The sequence below is a fragment of the Acromyrmex echinatior genome, chromosome 17 (assembly GCF_024713525.1).
Source record: "Acromyrmex echinatior isolate Ae372 chromosome 17, ASM2471352v2, whole genome shotgun sequence".
Classification (NCBI taxonomy): domain Eukaryota; kingdom Metazoa; phylum Arthropoda; class Insecta; order Hymenoptera; family Formicidae; genus Acromyrmex; species Acromyrmex echinatior.
The window spans coordinates 6,664,455-6,685,622 of record NC_141868.1 but is presented as its reverse complement, the minus strand read 5'-3'; the positions used below and the strand labels follow the sequence as shown (position 1 = coordinate 6,685,622).

The 21,168-nt window shown below is 33.9% G+C and overlaps 3 protein-coding genes and 2 long non-coding RNA genes across 8 annotated transcripts in view; 3 read left to right on the top strand and 2 right to left on the bottom strand.

The window, feature by feature from the left end:
* Positions 1-1,388, top strand: part of kkv (hyaluronan synthase-like protein kkv) — a 32,710-nt gene extending 31,322 nt beyond the window's left edge. For all 4 annotated transcript variants that reach the window (XM_087414944.1, XM_087414943.1, XM_011054751.2 and 1 more), the window contains one exon: positions 475-1,388. In XM_087414944.1, coding sequence (XP_087271070.1) covers positions 475-809 — 335 coding nt within the window. In that variant the 3' untranslated portion in view covers positions 810-1,388. The remainder of the gene's footprint in view (positions 1-474) is intronic.
* Positions 1,389-2,152: 764 nt separating this feature from the next.
* Positions 2,153-6,746, bottom strand: LOC147906938 (uncharacterized). The gene is made up of 3 exons (XR_015547889.1): positions 6,609-6,746; positions 2,426-6,354; positions 2,153-2,238 (listed from the first exon to the last, which is right to left on the bottom strand). It is a non-coding gene; the product is annotated as an uncharacterized LOC147906938 (long non-coding RNA).
* Positions 6,679-9,333, top strand: LOC105145299 (mitochondrial coenzyme A diphosphatase NUDT8). Its single transcript, XM_011054754.2, has 3 exons — positions 6,679-6,854; positions 7,646-7,873; positions 8,355-9,333. Exons 1-3 carry the CDS (start codon positions 6,810-6,812, stop codon positions 8,844-8,846), a joined length of 765 nt encoding a protein of 254 aa, XP_011053056.1. The 5' UTR covers positions 6,679-6,809; the 3' UTR covers positions 8,847-9,333.
* A 544-nt stretch (positions 9,334-9,877) lies between these two features.
* On the top strand, positions 9,878-20,040 carry Sf3b3 (splicing factor 3B subunit 3). The gene is made up of 13 exons (XM_011054755.2): positions 9,878-10,054; positions 10,198-10,705; positions 11,278-11,450; positions 11,655-12,151; positions 12,234-12,399; positions 13,618-13,786; positions 14,538-14,689; positions 15,233-15,388; positions 15,634-15,925; positions 16,068-16,734; positions 16,832-16,948; positions 17,188-17,566; positions 17,872-20,040. The coding sequence occupies exons 2-13, from the start codon at positions 10,309-10,311 to the stop codon at positions 18,358-18,360; spliced, it is 3,654 nt and encodes a 1,217-aa protein (XP_011053057.1). The 5' UTR covers positions 9,878-10,054; positions 10,198-10,308; the 3' UTR covers positions 18,361-20,040.
* On the bottom strand, positions 19,727-21,129 carry LOC147906937 (uncharacterized). The gene is made up of 2 exons (XR_015547892.1): positions 20,849-21,129; positions 19,727-20,779 (listed from the first exon to the last, which is right to left on the bottom strand). It is a non-coding gene; the product is annotated as an uncharacterized LOC147906937 (long non-coding RNA).
* Between the last annotated feature and the right edge of the window lie 39 nt (positions 21,130-21,168).

Below are 21,168 nucleotides of genomic sequence, written 5' to 3'. Positions count from 1 at the left end.
AAAATAAAGATAAAATAGAATTAAAAAACATTTCAAATATGTATTAATATATTCTTAACCCTTTGAAGACGGGAGTTTTCTAACAAAAATCTTGAAGAAGAATTTGTTTTCTAAGAAAGTTTTCGAAGTTCGATACTGAACTCAGAGAATTCCAAAATTCAAAAATAATCTAATTATCCCATAAGTCAAGTCTCGATAAAAATCGAGAAAATAATATGTTCATATAAAAGGGGATGATTTCAAATGAATTGATTAATCCACAAAAGATTAATATTCTTAAAACTAATAGCGTTTTCGAGTGTAGTGAGTTTGAACCCAACCAAGATCGATTAATTCAAAAGTACCATAATCTATCTAATTAGGAACCGAAGTAGAGTATATATCGTCATTAACCTGGATTAGGTTTAAACCCACTATACTTAAAAATCCTATAAGCTTTGTAATACGAGTATTAAATGAAAATCTTCATTCCAGGCCTATCAAGGAACATGTCGACGCGAGAGGCGTTCAAGGCGTTCGAAGGCAGGCGCAACAGCATAATGGCAATGCGCCGGAAGTCGCAGATGCAGACCCTGGGCGCGAACAACATTTACGGCGTGGCGGGTAATCCCCTAGGAATTCAAGGACGGCCATCCCGCAGTAGTCAGATATCCGTGAAGGATGTGTTTGAGGGACATCCAGGTGCGACGTCGGGGACGGGCCACGTGAACGCCGGCTATGAAGGTGATGACAGTCCCGTCAATAGTCTACGTCTACAGAATCTTGGCGGCAGCCAGGTCACGTGGAGAGAGGCGAACTCCAACGTGTGACCACGTCCATCAGCTCGTTGTTGCGATAAATTAACGAAAAATTTATTTATCCGATGAATTTATGTATCGAAGAGCTCATTGCCGAGTTCAATACATATTTTTTCTGGGTAGAATTTCTAAAATATTGCACGAAGGTTTCATCGCGCTTCTCCCCAGGAAACACATCAAGTTAAGAGAAAGTTGAAATGACTTTATTTTGATGTCGGGAAAGTCAAAATTATGATTTTTTTGTTATGAAATTTAACTGTTTATTGACGTTAAAAATTAAAATAAAGTCATTTTTTATTGATTTTTGTGTTCCTTGGATTTTGCAGTTTCCTCTCAATTTTCCTCTTTTCAATACAAATTTCAAGAAACAACAAAAGGGGGAAAATATTTCGAGCGGATTGGTGACATTACGTGGGAAATGTGATGAAAATTAATGCAAGTTCTTAAGACTATTTGGAAATGAGATCTTAAAGTTATCATTAAGAAGATCATGCATTTGCAGATTCCTTATAACGGAAGTTTTTAACGTTTAGGACACTCCATTAATTATATCTGCAACAAAATAATTTTTATTAATACAAAAAAGAAAAAGCCGCACAAATTTAGCTAACAAAGCACAAACACATTTCTATTCACATTTTCTTGCATACATATCTTACACACTTTTCTCTTATTTCTAACATTCCGCTCATTATTGCTCTTTCTTGTCATTTTTGGTCGTTGAGATCCATAAAGAAATACTAATTCTATATCGTAACGTATTAAAATAAATATGTTACCTTTTCTTCTTTTAACTGCACTTTTTATATTTTTCTTCTTCTGAATGTCGGGAGATTTAAATATATTTTTTCCTTTCTTTTAAATGCAGCAAAAATGTACAATGTAAAAAATGTAGTTAAAAGAAGTTGATCTAATTTTTGTATCGTCACTATTAGATAAATCGATGGTGATATCGCGTCGATAATCGCGATGATTACGCTTACTCGCTCCGATTGTTTTTGCATATGTGATAAGGCCGATATTTAAAGTAAAAACTTGCGTATGGCTGCATGAATGCGTGTGTATGTATGTAAATTGCACGTGCATATTGAGGATTATGTGTGTATAATATATATAAGAATAATAATAAAGCAATAGTAAAAAATAGTAATAATATTAATAGTAATAATGACAGCCGTTGTGGAAGATTTGGAATAAACTTCATTCAAACAGATTGTGTCTTAATATTATTCCCGTGTTCAAAATAAATAGCAATTTACGTCATTTTCTATTATCTCTATATTATCTGTTTATTATGTTACAAAGCTTCATTTATAGTATATTATTATATAATAAATTAATAATTAAAAATATAATTAAGAGCACTAATATTTTGAGAAATATTCATAGACCTGTCTTGTATTTAAGATCTCAGGTGATTTGAATGTTCTATCCAGCTAATCTAAAAAATAATCACATTTCAAAATGATAAAATAAAAGGATACATATAACAAATAAATAAGTGGATTGACAAAATAAATTTATCAACAATATTTTAATAATTCATTCTTCTAAAAAAAAAAACAAAAAAACAAATAATCGAAGATCAAATGTATCTCGATATTACGCTTGAAACTTCATATCTTCACCTATTTCCATGGAAACTATTATCAAATATAGAATTTCACTTGTTTTTATCGATTAAACGTCATTCAGTTATTGTTTCAGTTATTTTTCAACGAATCACAATGGATTGCTCAGGGTAGCTTTGGAATTCCTAATTCTGCAACAATATTTTGCATTGGCATGAATTTATCACTTTTGGCTCTCCAACGAATTTTATTCACTGATATCTCTAGCTGCATTAGTCCCATGTTGAGACTCCTGACCAAATAAAGAAGGAAAAAGAAAACTAGAGCAGCAAAAGGAACCTATATTACTTCGAAGCAAATTAAATATCTGCAAATCGCATAAAGGACGCTTTCTAAAAATAATATAATATAATTTCATTAATATTATATACATCAGGTAACGTGAATGCATATATAAACTATATTATTTCATATCTGCTATTAATTTCGTCATATTTGTGTATACATTTGATAATGCTTTTAATTGAGATTTTCATGGTACTTTCTATAGAAGCTATATGTGTGTGATGGTGTGTCAAGATCCATTTTTTTATTAAAATGTCAACGTTTCATGATATATTCATTTTAGTTCACTTCATCAGGGACACAGAGATAATTCGTAACATCGAAGCAAAATAACAAATCATGATAACGTTAAAACGAATGATAAATGATATTTTGAAATTATTTTGATATCATTATGACATCAAAATGATGACAAAATGATCATTAAAAGTCATTTTTCAACCATTTCTGATTCATTTTAATGTCTGATTCTCATCTTCTTTAATGTAGAAGATTATTAAAGAGATTCTAAAGTGACAAAATTATGATTGACATTGCAGATTACAAAGTTTTCGATTTTTTGTTGCATAACCAGCAAATGTCTTTAACACATACATATAACCTTTACATTTATCAATTTTCCTCCTCAATAATATAATTGTATAACTGTTATAATATGTTACATGTTATATTATTGAGTAGAACATTATAACTAACAATTATATTGTTATTAGTTGGTGTTTGCTATAGGTAGATCGCAAAATTTGTACAACTAAAATTATACTAAAAAAGATGTAAAACGAGTAAATTATACATAAATATATAATCAGTGTATTTGTAAAACATTTATAAAAATTTGAAAAAATATAAATTGTATAATAATTATAAAAAATAAATTTAAAAATCTTAAATTTAAGCTGATCCTTTTTAATATTTCCAAATTATTAAATAATACTTTAATATGTATATTTTAATTGAAATTATATATAAAGAAGTAATAAAACACAAAAACTCATAAAAGTTTTTGTACATTTACAATGGTTAATTTATTGGTTAATTTATATTGATTGCAACAAAAATATTTAATTGACCAGATAAAGCAAAGATTTCTCTCTTTGATTTGTTACTAGTTAATACATCTTTAATACATTGAAAAAAATGCATGTAATTTTACATAAAAATTATATTGTATATGACCGTATATTGATAAAATTACCTATATGACAGGAAATTTTCTGGAAAAGAAGTCATATTTAAGTAATTTTCCGGTTATATACATGTAATTTCCATATGAAATCACATACATTTTTTTCAGTGTACTGATATCTTCTCAAATTTTGTATAAAACATAAACACGTAAAATTAATGAAAAAAATTCTACTTGCTTTATATTAATTGAATATCTTTTTAGCTTTAATAATAATTAGAATTTTATTGTTATAGAATAATAACATTAAAAATGGCTGGAAGTGACTGCATTAATACGATTGATGAAATAGAAGATCTTATGGATCTATTAACGTCAAATGAAGATCTCGATGAGATAAGAATCTTTGATTCAACAGTATAAGTAATAGATTTTTTTCGTATAATTACATATTAAATAATATTTTTATTTATTATTTAATCTCTCATTAATGATCGATTATTGTATAATATTAGAATATGTCTTTAAATTTTATTAGGAGTACAAATTAGTTCAATCCGTTTTCCAAAAGATGACTCCAATTGTGAATGGTTCATAGTGACAGCTGATTTTGGCGTTTTCAGAAAGGTTAGACATTTGCTAATAATATTCAGTTTATATCGCTTTGAGTTTCATACAAAAACCTTGATTTTTACTGTGTTTGAAATGTCGAATTTTATGTTAACCAAGCAGCATTTGCGGGAGGTTCTAATTTTCTGCTTTAATTGGAAGAAAAGTGCAGCTGAAACTCATCGAATGCTTGTCGAAGTTTATGGTGACACTGCTCCAACTGATAAATCATGTAGGGAATGGTTTCAACGTTTCAAGGATGGAGATTTCAGCGTTGAAGACAAGTCTCGCTCTGAATAGTCAAAAAAATTCGAAGACAAAGAATTAGAGGCATCACTTGAAGAAGATCAGAGTCAAACGCAAGAGGAGCATGCAGAATCATTGGGAGTAACTCAACAAGCCGTTTCTGCACGATTGAGAGCCATGGGAATAATTCAAAAACAAGGAAATTGGGTGCCTTATGAACTGAAACCGAGAGACGTTGAAAGGCGATTTTTCACTTGCGAACAGCTGATTCAAAGAAAAGGTTTTTTGCATCGGATTGTGACTGGAGAAATGGATATTCTACAACCCCAAGAAGAAAAAATACTATGCTAGCCCGGTCAATCGTTGCCATCGACCTCAACATCAACACCAAAGCCGAACATTCATGGTTCGAAGATCATGCTCTGTATCTGGTGGGACCAAAAGAGTGTTGTTTACTATGAGCTGCTGAAACCTGGCGATTCCATTACGGGCGATCGGTATCGGCTACAACTGATTCGTTTAAGCCGTGCATTGCGAGAAAAACAACCGGAATGAGCAAAGACATGATAAAGTTATTTTTCTTCATGACAACGCTCGGCCTTATGTCGCAAAAGTCGTAAAAAAATATTTGGAAACGCTCAAATGGGATGTTTTACCGCACCGGCAGTATTCTTCGGATATTGCTCCTTCTGATTACTGGTTGTTCCGAAGGATGCAGTACGATTTGGCAAGTCACTGGTTCACTTCTTTCGCAGAAATCGAAAATTGGCTCCAAAATTGGATCGCCTCCAAAGACGAGTCATTTTTTCGAGATGGAATTCGAAAATTGCCTGAGAGATGGGAAAAAGTAGCCAGCGATGGGCAATACTTTAATTAATCTGTTCATTCATTTTGTTTTGAAATAAATACATTTTTGAACACAAAAAAACGGACCGAACTAATTTGTACTCCCAATATATCATTTTATTACTAATAAATTCTCGGATAATTATTTAGAAAACGCCCCTCACCTTCAATTTTAATAAAATTATGCTTATTTGTCGCATTTTTGCAGGAAATCTGTCACACCGATTTCATACAACGCTATTACACGTATTTTAATCTGTATTTATTTAGAATCATTACTTCACCTCCGATTTTAATGAAATTAGGCTGATTCGATGCATTTTTATTCAAGATGAAAGCTTGCTCTGTTCTATATGCGAAAAATTTTAAGTCCCTAAATGACGAAAGAAAGACAAAATTGAATATTAATATACAAACGTTAATATATTACTGTAAGAAGTTAAGTAAAAAATGCACATATAGCCATAAAGCATGAAAATGTGATCGCAGCACATGCTTTCATCGCGATATTTCATAACTGACAGATTTCCTAACCTCAATAATCGTTAACTTCAACGCTTAATATCTCGATTCGCGGAATTAGGCAACATTTTATTGCCAGATTCTTTTGTTTCATGCAAAAACGCGTCAAATGAGCATAATTTCATTGAAATTGAAAGTGAAGGGTGTCTTTTAAATAATTACCAATTCTCGCACTTTGTACAAAATCTGTTTTTTGTGGCTGAACTAGTGTACACTAGTGCTTGTATTATTTGCTCTAATTCCAGATCTAGTACAGCCAGTACAGTGAACTCGCGCACTGAGTTCTGTTGCACTGGAACAAAAAACACCATCGCTGACGCCATTTTGGGAACAGAAAACGTTTTAGGGGCTCCGCACAATAAAAGGAACAGAGAACAGAGAATAAGAATTTTAACCTATCACAAACTGTGTATTTCACAATACATGATCTCTGATAGGTTGAAATTCTTATTCTCTGTTCTCTATGCCCTGTTCCTTTTATTGTGCGGAGTCCCTTGGTGTACACTTTTTGAACTAGTGCAACCAATGCAAGAACAGAAAACAAACCTAAGAACTCTATAAAAATAGCTGTAAGGGAGACATCTGTGAATCGCTTTCCAAACTTGATAACAGTTCTGTTAAAGCATCTTGTACTTTGAAGCATTCACTTGCATCTTTATATGCACTGTGTGTTTACATGTGTTTCATCGTAATCGGGTTTTAACAATTTCTCCATCGATATTTAATTTTACGTTAATCTGCCGATTGATGCAGTCACCCGCAGCGTCGATGCGCCCTTTGCTACGTGCCTTCGTAAGTGTCTCGTCCGTACTTTGTGAGAGAAAATCTCGAATCGGACACTAACATTATATTGCATTTGCGTCAGACCGCCATCATGCTACTAAACTTATTACAAATAGAACAAGCTGGACAAGAGGTCTGTTCTTTATCACGGCATTGAATTAAACTGAATTGCATTAAAACTCTCTATCTCGTTTTCGACAAATTTCGAATATATAGCTTTGTTAATTACTGTATTGAATTGTACTATAAAATCGACTATTTTCTTCACTTTCACTAAATATCAAACATATACCTATTTCATTTTAAATACAAAAATATATACTTTAGCTACAAAAAATAAACCTATAAGATATAAGATATTTGTTTGCGTTGTTACAATTTTCAAAGATTTATGCATTTAAAACGAAATAAAATGTATATTCGGACAAAAGAGAGAAAGTGAAGATTTTAAATACAAAAAGTGCAACATGCACAGACTTACAGTCAACGGCGGGAAATTTTAAATAAAAGACTATAACTTGTATTCACATATATTAACATAACATCTAATTATTAATGTTAATGTATGTTGATTTAAAGCATATACTAATTCTATATACTCTCTAAATTTTTTGGAATGGAATCTCGCTCTAAAAATGAAAATTGAGTCAGTCTTGAAAAAGAGTGGCTCAGTTTTTAATCTTTAAGAGTAAATTTTTATTCTTCAGTATAAGATTTACTTTTAAAAAGTTTTAGGACTTAAAAGTAATATATATGATTCTATATACTTATAAAAATATTTTAATTATTTTTATTTAAAGTCCATAGCGTCCAAACAGCATATTGACATGGTCGATCCGATGAAAGTCGAGATGGTGCTCTCAGAGAGCAATCGCAAGGCTTGCATCAAAAAATTCAAATCATTCCCGATGCCAAAGTTGCGTAATGTAGCAGAAGCAGCTGTGTTGGTCCCATTATGTTTACATAAAGGAGAACTCGGATTCTTATATACTCTGCGATCCATGAAACTTACATCCAATCGGGGACAAGTCAGTTGTTTGTATAATATCCATATAAATATTTCAAAAGTTATAAATTTATATAAATAAATTGTCAGTAAGTGTCAACTAATAATAGCATGTAACATCATATGATAATTTTATGCTCAGGAATATAAATATAACATTAATGTATAACATAATATAATATATAATTAATGTATAACATATTATATATAACAATTCAGTATGAAATTATAATAACATTGATAGTTACATTATTTTTAGTTGGCATTTACTAATGTATTCTAAATTCATAAATTTTTACTCTTTGAATTTTATTAATTTTTTGTATTATTAGCCACTTAATAAGTCTCGAATTAGCCCATATTATTTGAATTTATATTCATATATATCAGAGCCTTATATATAATTAATTGTTGAATTATTGAAATACAATTTGCACAATCAAGTATCCGAATTTAATTTGAAAATAACAGAAAAACAAATTTCTTAAGGATATCTGTTGTAGGTGTCCTTCCCGGGTGGCATGCGTGACAAAAGTGATGTTGATCTGCAAGAAACTGCTTTACGAGAGACTTGGGAGGAGTTGAAGATTCCCAGGGAGAAGATCGACGTGTGGACTACAGGGAATCTCATCGGCAAATCTGACGTTAATGTGATGCCGGTTCTAGCCTACATTGGCGAGGTGGTGCCAAAAGAACTGGAAATCAATCCTGATGAGGTAGAAGAAGCGTTCGTAGTTAGCCTGCAAAAATTGTGCGATCCTAAGCTGATTAGTTTCACGAGTTTCCGCCGATCACTTGTGACCCTGCCATGTTACCTGGGTGGAAAATATCGTGTCTGGGGTTTTACCGGCGCTATCACTCACATGGCTCTCGAATGCTTAGTGCCGCAAGTGTACAAATACAAGTTCTTGTCAATACAACCGATGCAGAAGAATGAATCTGAAAAGAAAAAATCGGTTTCTTCCGATTATGATGCAACCCGTTCGAAAATATGAAGAGTAGAGTAGAATAAAATGCTAGAATAAGATATATTAAGAACTACGGAATTTTAATAAATTCAAATTTCGATACTGATAGATTTCCATACATAACAATTAGGTAATAATTACGATAAAAGTTATTAGTGATGTGATGGAAATAATATTTTTTTACTAAATTGAAAATTGAATACATTAAAATTACGCAGATCTTAAGTCCGTGTATAAATTGTCAAATAGTCGATCTATCAAAACTTCGTTTGGAATTGAGGAATTAGAATTCGTTCCATTCTAATTCCGTAAGTTTGAGCGGAATAGAATTTAGATATTTTCTTAAACATGTTCGTTATAAAATTTGTTGCAGATTTTATACATTATTTGTGATTTTAACGATTATGGTTAAGGAAAAATAAAATATTATAAAATAAAATATACTAGGAAAAATAAAATATTAATATATTTCTACTTTTTATTAATTGATTAAAATATATCTACAAGAAAAAAATGTATTATTTTTTCTCTTCTTTTATACATTTTATATGGTATTTGAATTTTATAATATTAAAATTAAAAATATATATACAATAATATAACCTTTTATGAAAGATTAAAATAAAATAGCCTCAAGTGATACTATTTTATTATTTTAATCTTTCACAAAAAGTTATTCTTTATTTAATAAACGTTTAATATATCATCAATTATATTAATCATTAAAAGGAACAATTGTTTTCAAGATTCATACAAATTTTTTAGTCCAACACACGACATCCAATAGGAGAACTAGTTTCCTAGGGATAAATTAAAGTTTCTAGAAGACATAAGCTATGTTTCAAAATTCACTGTCAGTGTTGAAAATGTATAATATACATGACGTAAACTGTAAATTTTCAGCGCTGGCAGTGAATTTTGGAACACAGTCATAGTTTCCGATAAGAAATGTTTATTACCTTCATCATGATTGACAGGCTCCAACGGTAATAACCAATTATGTCCGACTATACTTGATTACATAACTACAGTTTTGCAGCCAATAGCAAGAAACAGACGCGCGTCGTTTCCGGCGAAATAAATAGAGGAATGGCCGCCAAGAGAGTCTGGTGTCTGGTTTCTCTCCGGCTCTCTCCCTCGCAACGGTTGTAGCGGTGTGAACAACCGGTCATCCAAGTACGACGAGAAAATCCGGAGGCATCGTCGAGCATCATCACGTTGAAGGCTCGATCGAGGTAAAATAATATTCTTAACGATCATCCGCTCACGTAGCTGCTCTTATTTTTTCATTAACGGTACATTTCGGCTTAATTTTGAGGTAAAAGCGACGATCCGCGTCGTGTCGAATTATTAAATAGAATTTCTCATGTCATTTCAGAGTATGGACTCTCGGAGACTTTTATCGAGAGCATAAAGCCCTCCATTCATTTATTAATTATTCGAAAGATCAATCAAGCAATAGGAAAACGCAACGATCTAGTAGGCCAAGATGTATCTGTACAATCTGACCCTCCAACGTGCCACGGGCATCACGCACGCAGTGCACGGTAATTTCTCCGGCAGCAAAATGCAGGAGATCCTCGTCTCCCGTGGTAAATCGTTAGAGTTGCTGCGACCGGATCCGAATACGGGAAAAGTCCACACTCTGTTGACCGTCGAGGTTTTCGGCATTATTCGATCTCTCATGGCGTTCAGACTTACCGGCGGAACGAAGGATTATATTGTCGTTGGATCAGATTCTGGGCGTATAGTAATATTAGAGTATATTTCTGCCAAGAACATCTTTGAGAAGGTACATCAGGAGACTTTTGGCAAAAGTGGATGTAGACGCATCGTTCCTGGCCAATATCTTGCCATTGATCCAAAAGGAAGAGCAGTTATGATAGGTACAGTATATTCTCTGGTTTTCTGATCCTTTATTATATAGAATGGATCATTTATGTTCCGAGTTAATTTTTATCACTTTAATAAATATACAAGAATTATTAAATAATTCTTACATATATTCTTTAAAACAGAAACTATCTAATTTTAACTTCTGAGCCAAAATGTAAAGCCATCGATACAAAAAGAATCAATGTGGATACGATTTCAAAGATTGTGAAGTGCTGATATATGTCTAAGCTTATCAACACTTTGCATTTCTCTGAAACTTGTTCACAAATCACATTGAATTTTTTTTTGCATCAGTGATTTTGGCTCCTGAGTTAAAACTTACAAAATATGACACAATTACATTTTAAAGTAATTTAATATTATGATTTTTTTTTAAATTGTGACATTATTGTAACAAATGAACGATATGATTGTTAAGTACCATATGATTACTTTGTTCGTGTTTCAACTGATTAACATTGATTACAACTTCTTTTATTAATGATGGTACTTTATGAATAATAAAAATTACAACTGTCTTGAAGCAAATCGGGAGTGTAATATTTTGGTATTTTTGTTTTAGGTGCTATCGAAAAACAGAAACTTGTGTACATTCTTAACAGAGACGCCGAGGCCCGTCTTACAATCTCTTCTCCATTGGAAGCTCATAAGAGCAACACACTAGTTTATCATACAGTTGGTGTCGACGTTGGTTTCGAGAATCCTATGTTTGCGTGTTTAGAAATTGATTACGAGGTAAACTTAATTTTTTTTATTATATAACAGATATCGATATTATGTATCATATGATTATATACCGTGTTTCAACTGATTAACATTGATTACAACTGTTTATTTATATGATGATACTCGATTAGATTTGCAATCTTATCTGTATATGAAGCGCGTATATTTGACATTTATATGTATATTATACATTTCGTAAAAATATTTATCCAGGAAGCCGACAGCGATCCCACGGGTGATGCAGCAGTGAAAACGCAGCAAACTCTTACGCTGTATGAGCTTGATCTTGGTCTGAACCACGTAGTGCGGAAGTACAGTGAGCCATTAGAAGAACACGCTAACTTCCTCGTGTCTGTACCTGGCGGTAATGACGGCCCAAGTGGTGTGCTCATTTGCTCCGAAAACTATCTTACATACAAGAATCTCGGGGATCAGCATGACATACGTTGTCCGATCCCGCGACGCCGTAATGATTTAGACGATCCCGAGAGAGGAATGATATTTGTGTGTTCGGCTACACATAAAACAAAGAGCATGTTCTTCTTTTTGGCACAGACGGAGCAGGGTGATATCTTCAAGATTACTCTCGAAACGGACGAAGACATGGTCACTGAGATCAAGCTGAAGTACTTCGATACTGTACCCGTAGCAGCGAGTATGTGCGTCTTGAAAACGGGATTCCTGTTTGTCGCCTCGGAATTTGGAAACCAGTTAGTACTGTAGATTGTATTGATATCTTCGCGCGTGCATTTAAATTATTGCGAGCGGCGCAATTACATTGTCCTTTTTTAGTTATCTGTATCAAATAGCGCATCTCGGAGACGACGATGATGAGCCCGAATTCAGTTCAGCGATGCCGTTAGAAGAAGGAGACACTTTCTTCTTCGCCCCGCGACCGCTTCGAAATCTAGTATTGGTCGATGAAATGGACAGTCTGTCGCCCATAATGGCTTGCCAGGTAAAATATTTTATAAAATACGACAGGGTGCTTACTACCTAAGAAACCTAGAATTTTCAGAGAATTTTTATTTTAATCTTGAGAGAAAAAAATCTTGAAAATCAAAAATGGCATTTTATTTATATTCAAGAATATTTTTGGAATTTTTATTTAATTTAAATTCTGTCTTTAATAATTGTTTTTTTTTTATCTTGATAATAAAAAAATGTTGCAATCAGTTATAAATATAACCTATATGTCCCGCGAGATTTTTGTCAAACAGATTTTTCTAGATAGAGCGGACTAAACTGTCAAAAAATCCTCTACTATTTTGCAATTTTCGCAATTGTTGACGAGATATTAATTACTAAAAATTGCCGAATATTAGTTTTTAATAATTTTTTACTCGAATACTATCAACTTTGCAGAAAAATAGCAAGATACAAAAATTGTTTATTTTCTTCTCATAGAGTTCTAAGAATTTTTTCAAAATTTTTTATCAATTTTTAGTACAGCATTTTTTTATTGGCAACTCTTTTTACCAATATAAGAAAATATGGTATTAAAAAATTCTGAAAAAATTCTCAGAACTCTTTTATGAGAAGAAAATTAGTCATTTTTGTCTTTTGCTATAAAGCTGATAATATTCAATACAAAAAGCATTTGGCAGAAATCTCGCGGGACATTATATATTTGCGTACATTTACATACATTTTCATGAGTGGTTTAAAAAAAACGAGTTTTAAAAAAATTAGGGTAACAGCAGAATAGAGTAACTTATGATATTATATTACATAATTACCTTTATCATCTTTAAGCTTCGCGGCCCTGATTGTAAAAAGAGAACAGATATACTCTTGTTGAATCTCTCTACTAATTTACAGAATACATAGAGTTTGCGTTGTTTATACTCCATTTTATTTCAAAAATTTCATTTTAAAAATCTCATCTGGAAAATCTAGGGATTCTCAAGGATTTTTTTTGTACAATCTTAGTAACCACCCTGTACAAGTTTTATTCGATTATGCACTTAAAGTAGGAAGGAGATGTTACTCGTGCGTCTCTTTCTTGTGGGATAATGTGCGATAGCAAAATTCTCTACGTCGCCTTTGGTTTGTTATTGCAAATTGAAGTGAACATCTAGAGAGATAAGCATAATACGATATTTTTTGCTTCCTTGTATTTGTGGAGAGAAAACGAGAAGCAGATGTTTATAAGAACTTTTGATCATGGCTGTAGGTAGCAGATTTGGCGAACGAAGATACGCCGCAATTGTACATCGCTTGCGGACGAGGACCGCGGTCCACATTGCGAGTGTTACGCCACGGTCTCGAAGTTTCTGAGATGGCCGTGAGCGAGCTGCCTGGTAATCCAAACGCTGTTTGGACCGTGAAAAGAAGAATCGATGGTTAGTCGAATGATATTTCTATGTCTCAAACAATTTGTCTGCATGTTTTCACTTGACTTGCCTATTCGATAATCCGATAAGTTTTAGCTGTCTTTTGTTGAGATCTTACTTTCCACATTTCTCTATCTTTATTCTTTTCAAAAATTTTCTATACAAGCGAAGCGACGAGATACAAAATATTCTACGCAATCAGCATCAGAAGTATCATAGATTTCTATGATTTTGTTTACTCTCTTTTACGAAAGTGGATTGTAAGTAGCTCAATAGCATAGTTCGAATAAATTTGCGAAAAGCTTTGTGGTAAGAACACTAGTACTTAATATAACTTGCAAAAGAAAATTAGTAGTAAAATTTGCTTTAAAAAGACGAACGGCATCGGTTTTGTAAAAAGATATTAATGAACCTGGTGGCTTGATACACTCTTATCAAACACCAGTTCTCTCTTTCAGGATGCCAGCGCGCTATTGGTTGACCCACAGAACTCTGAATGACCGAAAGGTAAGGAACCTCGGCGCGAAATTGGCACGAGTAAGAGTCGTTTTGTTCGGTAAAAATTTAATAAAAAACAAAAGTCGACTCTTTCCGTGCCCCACGAGAATGTGCGCAGTTTCGAATAATCGAGGACGTCTAAATGTTATATATATACATATATATATATATATATCTCTCTCTCTCTGTGCAAATTCAAATATTCGATTCAACGACGCATTCCCCTATGTATTGAGAATGAGCTTTGTAATTTTGATTGCAGAGGAATATGATGCATACATCATAGTCTCCTTCGTGAACGCCACACTCGTACTCAGTATCGGCGAGACTGTCGAGGAAGTGACGGACTCGGGTTTTCTCGGTACAACACCGACCTTGAGTTGCTCCGCCTTAGGCGAGGACGCATTGGTGCAGGTACAATGCACATGGAAATTATATCGTATCATAATCGATGGGCTCCATGCGTGAACCATGTATCCCATATCGTGTTAAGTTTGAGAGTAATGTATAATTAAAGTAAGTAAATTTTGATTCGGTCACTAAAGCATATTTTGAATTATAAATTGAATCAAATTAAATAACTTTCTTTACAATTGGATTAATTATCTGACAAAAATAATCACATTTTTGTCTGACAAAATAATTGCAAAAAATTCACATTTTTGGGACAGAATGGTATATGCATGGGATTATAATTTTTCTCGATTGCACTCGGTATCTCCGGCACCTGGTTGACCACGTGCCGGTCGCAAAAAAGTGCTAAAATATTCGGGCTCACGCATCGTTGGAACGTTCCGGATCTAATCCAAACTTTCCTGGTACTACAGGCCCAACAACTATATTACAAAGATCTTTTAATTTTTACAATGATAGAATCTATATTATATTATATTTTATTATTAAATACATGATATATATGATTTATCTGAATTATCTGAAATCTCAAATTTCTTTTAGGTATATCCTGACGGTATACGTCACATCCGAGCGGATAAGCGTGTTAATGAATGGAAGGCACCTGGCAAGAAGACGATCGTAAAATGTGCAGTCAATCAACGTCAAGTTGTGATCGCCCTCACTGGGGGAGAACTAGTCTACTTCGAGATGGATCCTGTATGTATTTAATATAACGATTCTTTCTTAATGTTTTCGCGATTATTCTAACGATCGCATCATTTGTTCTCTCTGAGTTGTTTAATCCTTGTTCTCAGAGACGTAGAGATGCGAACAGCATACCACTCATTTCATCTTGAACGATTTAGTTAAACCTTGTTTAATAATTAGGTTTGATAAAGAGTGAACAAGACATCGTGAAATTTCCCCTCAACGACGGCTTTCTATTAATACATCCTTTTCAGACCGGACAATTGAACGAATATACGGAAAGAAAAAAGATGCCCTCGGAAGTAATGTGCATGGCCCTCGGAAACGTTGCAGTTGGCGAGCAACGTTCATGGTTCCTTGCTGTCGGTCTGCAGGATAATACAGTGAGGATAATATCGTTGGATCCCTCAGATTGTCTAGCTCCAAGAAGCATGCAGGCGTTACCAGCAGCTGCGGAGAGTTTATGCATCGTGGAAATGGGCGCCAAAGATGCCGACAATTCCGAGGATGCGGCGCCACAGCAATCCAGTTTGTACCTGAATATAGGTAAATTTTATATTCGTATACAATATACGAATTTACATTTGTACTTTCTGCTCGTGGCAAGCTTATGTTTCTAAAAACTAAATAATCTAATCGAATCGTCTTTAATGCATATTGTATATATTACTGTCGTCATTAATTGCAGGTTTGCAGAACGGTGTGTTGCTTAGAACTGTATTAGATCCTATTTCCGGAGATCTCGCAGACACAAGAACACGCTACCTAGGCTCTCGGCCCGTGAAGCTCTTCAGAATACGAATGCAGGGTAATCAGGCGGTGTTGGCGATGAGCAGCCGGTCCTGGCTGAGTTATTATCACCAGAATCGTTTTCACTTAACGCCCCTATCATACGAGAGTCTTGAATTCGCGTCGGGCTTCAGTTCCGAGCAATGTCCAGAGGGTATCGTCGCCATATCGACAAATACACTGAGGATCTTGGCGCTCGAGAAACTAGGGGCCGTGTTCAATCAAGTGAGCTTCCCACTGGAGTACACTCCGAGGAAGTTCGCGATTCATACAGATTCTGCGCACTTAGTAGTCATCGAAACGGAACATAATGCTTACACGGAGGAGACAAAGCAACAGAGAAGACAGCAGATGGCGGATGAAATGCAAGAGGCGGCTGGCGCCGAGGAAGCGGCTGTCGCTAGAGAATTGGCGGAAGCCTTCATGTCGGAGGAGCCAAACGAGGCGGTTTTCGGTGCTCCGCGAGCTGGCCCGGGACTGTGGGCTTCCATGCTGAGACTAATGGCACCGACCACCGGGGAAACATTCGAAGTGCATCGTTTCGAGCAAAATCTAGCCGCGTTATGGTAAAGAAAAGACAATCTTGATTAAAAGAACAATTTTTATCTATTTCAATAAAAATTGTAGTTGTCCAATGTTATAAATCTTTTCTTTTCTCCACAGTCTTTGCCTCGTAAAATTTGCTAATCAAGGTGATCAGCTGTTTCTCATCGTTGGAGTCGCGAAGGAATTTCAATTAAATCCTAGAGTTAGCAATGGCGGTTTTCTTTACACATACAAGTAAGATATCTCACTCTACAATATTTTCTCTGATACATAAGGTCTATTCTTTTTAGCTAAAGTTCTTGCACGGTTCATCTTTCTTTTCTTTTCACATTGGAAAAAAAAAGAAAAGAAGAATCGTGCAAAAAGTTCAGTTAAAAAGAACAGATCAGGACTATACTGATTTTTATAATACTTTTTAATGAATATAAAACATTCTCGACAAAATAATCAAAAGTGATTGCTTTGTATTTCAGAGTAAATCCAGATTGTACCAGTATTGAGCTACTGCACAAATCTCCGTTAGATGAAGTACCGTTAGCCATTTGTCCGTATCAAGGCCGAGTACTAGTCGGCGTGGGTAGAATGTTACGGCTTTATGATATGGGTAAAAAGAAATTACTGCGTAAGTGCGAGAACAAGCATATTCCGAACGCAGTCGTATCCATAAACGCAATCGGCCAACGGATCTATGTCAGTGACGTACAGGAATCTGTATATGCAGTGAGATACAAGCGTCAAGAGAATCAGTTAATTGTTTTCGCGGACGACACACATCCTAGATGGATCACAACGACATGCGTATTAGATTACGACACCGTCGCCACCGCCGACAAATTCGGAAATATAGCTGTGGTAAGTTCACGTCTTATCCCACAGAACACCAACAGTAACTTTATATCAATATTATAATTTCCCACTTAACAACAAATATAATATAACGCATCAGAATTGTCACAGAAAAGGAAAAGTCAGAGAATTTTGCAAACTTTTCTGGAAAATTAAAATTCTTATCTTTAATAGTTACATTGTTGAATAGAAAATTATAACATTGTAATGTTATTGTTAGTTTGTATTCTGCAAAATATTTTACCTTTCTAGCCGTACGTTTGTATAACAATTTGACTTGTTACATTTCCATCTTTTTTATTTTCTTTCAGATACGATTAGCGACTGGCATTAATGACGATGTGGATGAAGATCCTACCGGAAACAAGGCTTTATGGGATAGAGGATTGTTGAATGGCGCCAGTCAAAAAGCGGACACAGTAGCGTGTTTCCACGTCGGCGAGACAGTGATGTCATTGCAGAAGGCGACTCTCATACCCGGTGGTTCCGAGAGTTTGGTTTACACGACCCTAAGTGGAACAGTAGGTGTGCTCGTGCCATTCACAAGCCACGAGGATCATGATTTCTTCCAGCATCTGGAAATGCACATGCGATCAGAGCACCCTCCTCTGTGTGGCAGGGATCATCTGTCCTTCCGATCGTACTATTACCCTGTAAAAAATGTCATCGACGGTGATCTCTGTGAACAATTCAACTCGATCGAGCCTACTAAACAGAAGAGCATCTCTGGCGATCTCGAGAGAACACCGTCCGAGGTGTCAAAGAAGCTAGAGGACATACGTACGCGTTACGCTTTCTAAACTTTTCAAGAACTATGTCTTTCGACGTGCTATTTTTTCATAGAACTTGTGTTTCTAATATATAGATCTTGAAAAATTATGGATTCTATTTTAGTCGTTCTTTTTGCATAATATTGAATTAATGTGATGCATCTTTTTTTCATTGATCCAATCATGCAAATTAAATTCTGTTACGTACGTCGTAATCGCATTCAAAACTGTGTAAAAATTCAATATTTTCTACATGAGTGATAGCTTTATTATATAGACATAAACATAATTTTTAAGATACGAGGTCTGTTCAAAAAGTATCGCGAATTTTGAATTTCCGCGGGTTACGTATATTCGATTTTCGATTTTTTTGTGGCGTTATGTTGATACTCGTGTCTCTTACTTATGCCGACAAGTTTGGCCATTTTGAATGTTCAGTTAATTTTTGACAGCTGCTTTGCTTGCACGTGTTTTGGCTCGTTTTCGATTTTTGCCTATTCCAAAAAATGGATCAAAGAATCTGTATCAAATTTTGTGTGAAAAACAAAATTAAGTACGCGGACGCATTCCGAATGTTGATTGTGGCATATGGTGAAGCTACCTTGGACCGAAGCAACGTTTATCGGTGGTTCACAAAATGTTCTCAGAGGGCCGAGAAGATGTGAACGACGAAGAGCGTGCCGGACGTCCGAGCACGTCAACAACAGACGAAAACATTGATGAAGTGAAGAAAATAGTATTGGCCAATCGTCAAATCACCGTTAGAGAAGTTGCTGAGGACTTAAACATATCGATTGGCTCATGCCATTCGATTTTTACCAATGATTTGGGCATGAGACAGGTCGCCGCGAAATTGGCTTTTGCACCATGATAATGCACCTGCTCACACATCGTTGCTTGTGCGCGAATTTTTGGCCAAAAACAACACACTAATGATGCCGCAGCCACCGTATTCCCCAGATCTGGCCCCCTGTGACTTTTTCTTGTTCCCGAAACTGAAGAGGCCCATGAAAGGACGACGCTACGATTGAGGAGATAAAGACGGCATCGAAGGAGGAGCTGAACAAGATCACAAAAAATGATTTTTCAAAGTGCTTCGAGAATTAGAAAAAACGTTGGCACAAGTGTATAATATCTGATGGGGATTACTTTGAAGGGGACAAAATAGATATTCATGAATAAATAAATAATTTTTGAAAAAACACAAAATTCGCGATAGTTTTTGAACAGACCTCGTATATATGTTAGCATCAAGATGTAATGTATATTCAATTTCTTTTAAGCAACTGTCAGTAATGGAAAAAAATAACAGTATTTTAATAGCTTTAGGGCGACTCATATAAACTTTTTGTATTTCCATAACAATTAGCGTATCGCTATAAAAATTTCGAGACATTAATTCATAAGTGTGAAAATCAGATTTAGCTTTTCGTTATGAATAGACTTTAATTCATATTGTGTATCACACGACTGTAGATAAATGTAATGACGTCATTTCATCACTATGTAAACCGTATAGAAACTAACACATTACCATGTTTAAATTGCATCAGCGAAGCAATCAAATTGCATCAATGAAGCAATTAATTTCCGCTTATTGTGGTCTTGCAAATTTGCACATTAAATCATCCTCCGAATCTAATCAATTCATCGTCTAATATTGATTTGTACATCCGCCCATCATCTTTGAATATATTTATTAAAAGGAAATGTTTTCTCTTTCTTTTCTCTCAACAGACACGATACCTCTCGCGCGCAAAATATATATATCTTTTTAATTTATAACTATATCTTTTCATAAAAGAGATGTTACAGTGCGTTTTTTACAAGAAGAACGTCTCTAGAAATAAACTTCTTTTTAAATATTAAATTCGAAAGATTACCGAAAGATTTAGAGATGTTGGAAAATATAGATTTTTCTGATTATGCAATGAGTGTGTATAAATAATACATTTTTTTAAGTTTTTAGATTATGTATATTTTTAAAAATTTATTTCCGAAATAGAATTACGATATAGAAGTCACCTGTTCAGAAATTTTTTTAACTGTCCACATATTTTTCCCAATATAGTAGATTAACTTTAATTTACTATCTCGGTTTAATTTACTCGTTATCTTTTTCTTACTCTTAACTAGAAAAAGATAAAAAATAAACAAAAAAGGTAGTATAAAAAAGGGCAAAGAGCCAATAACGTATAAAACAATTATAATTTAAATAAGCAAACCTAATACAAAACAATTAAAATACAATAAAATAAAACAAACGTTTCAACTCCAATTGAATCATTTTCAATGCAATCTTACAATAATATAAATATCGTTCTAAATTAAAAATTCATACATAATCTTACAATATTCTTACAATTCCTTAACAAAAAATTTTTCTTCTTTCTGTTTAATACGCTGTGAGTCATTTTTATCAAGAATTAAACAAAGTCATAAGAAAGTTCTGGAAAAGTAACCGTAAACAAAAAGAATTAATATTAATCACATAAAAATTAAAAATATGATAATATACCTTAGTAAATCTGTTAAGAGTCCAATAATACACAACGAGAAAAAAATGTAAAATGTGGTCCATTTCGTGGTACAATAAAAAAATTACTAACTTTTTAATTTAATAGGTTATTATAAGCAAATTCGCAAAGGTAATGAGCATCTGACTTAAACGATGTCACAAAACGAAATGTCAAGCAGAAAAACATTATCGAGAACGGAAAACGGAAAATTTTTTGTTAAGGAATTGTAAGAATATTGTAAGATTATGTGAATTTAATATTGTATGAATTTTTAATTTAGAACGATATTTATATTATTGTAAGATTGCATTGAAAATGA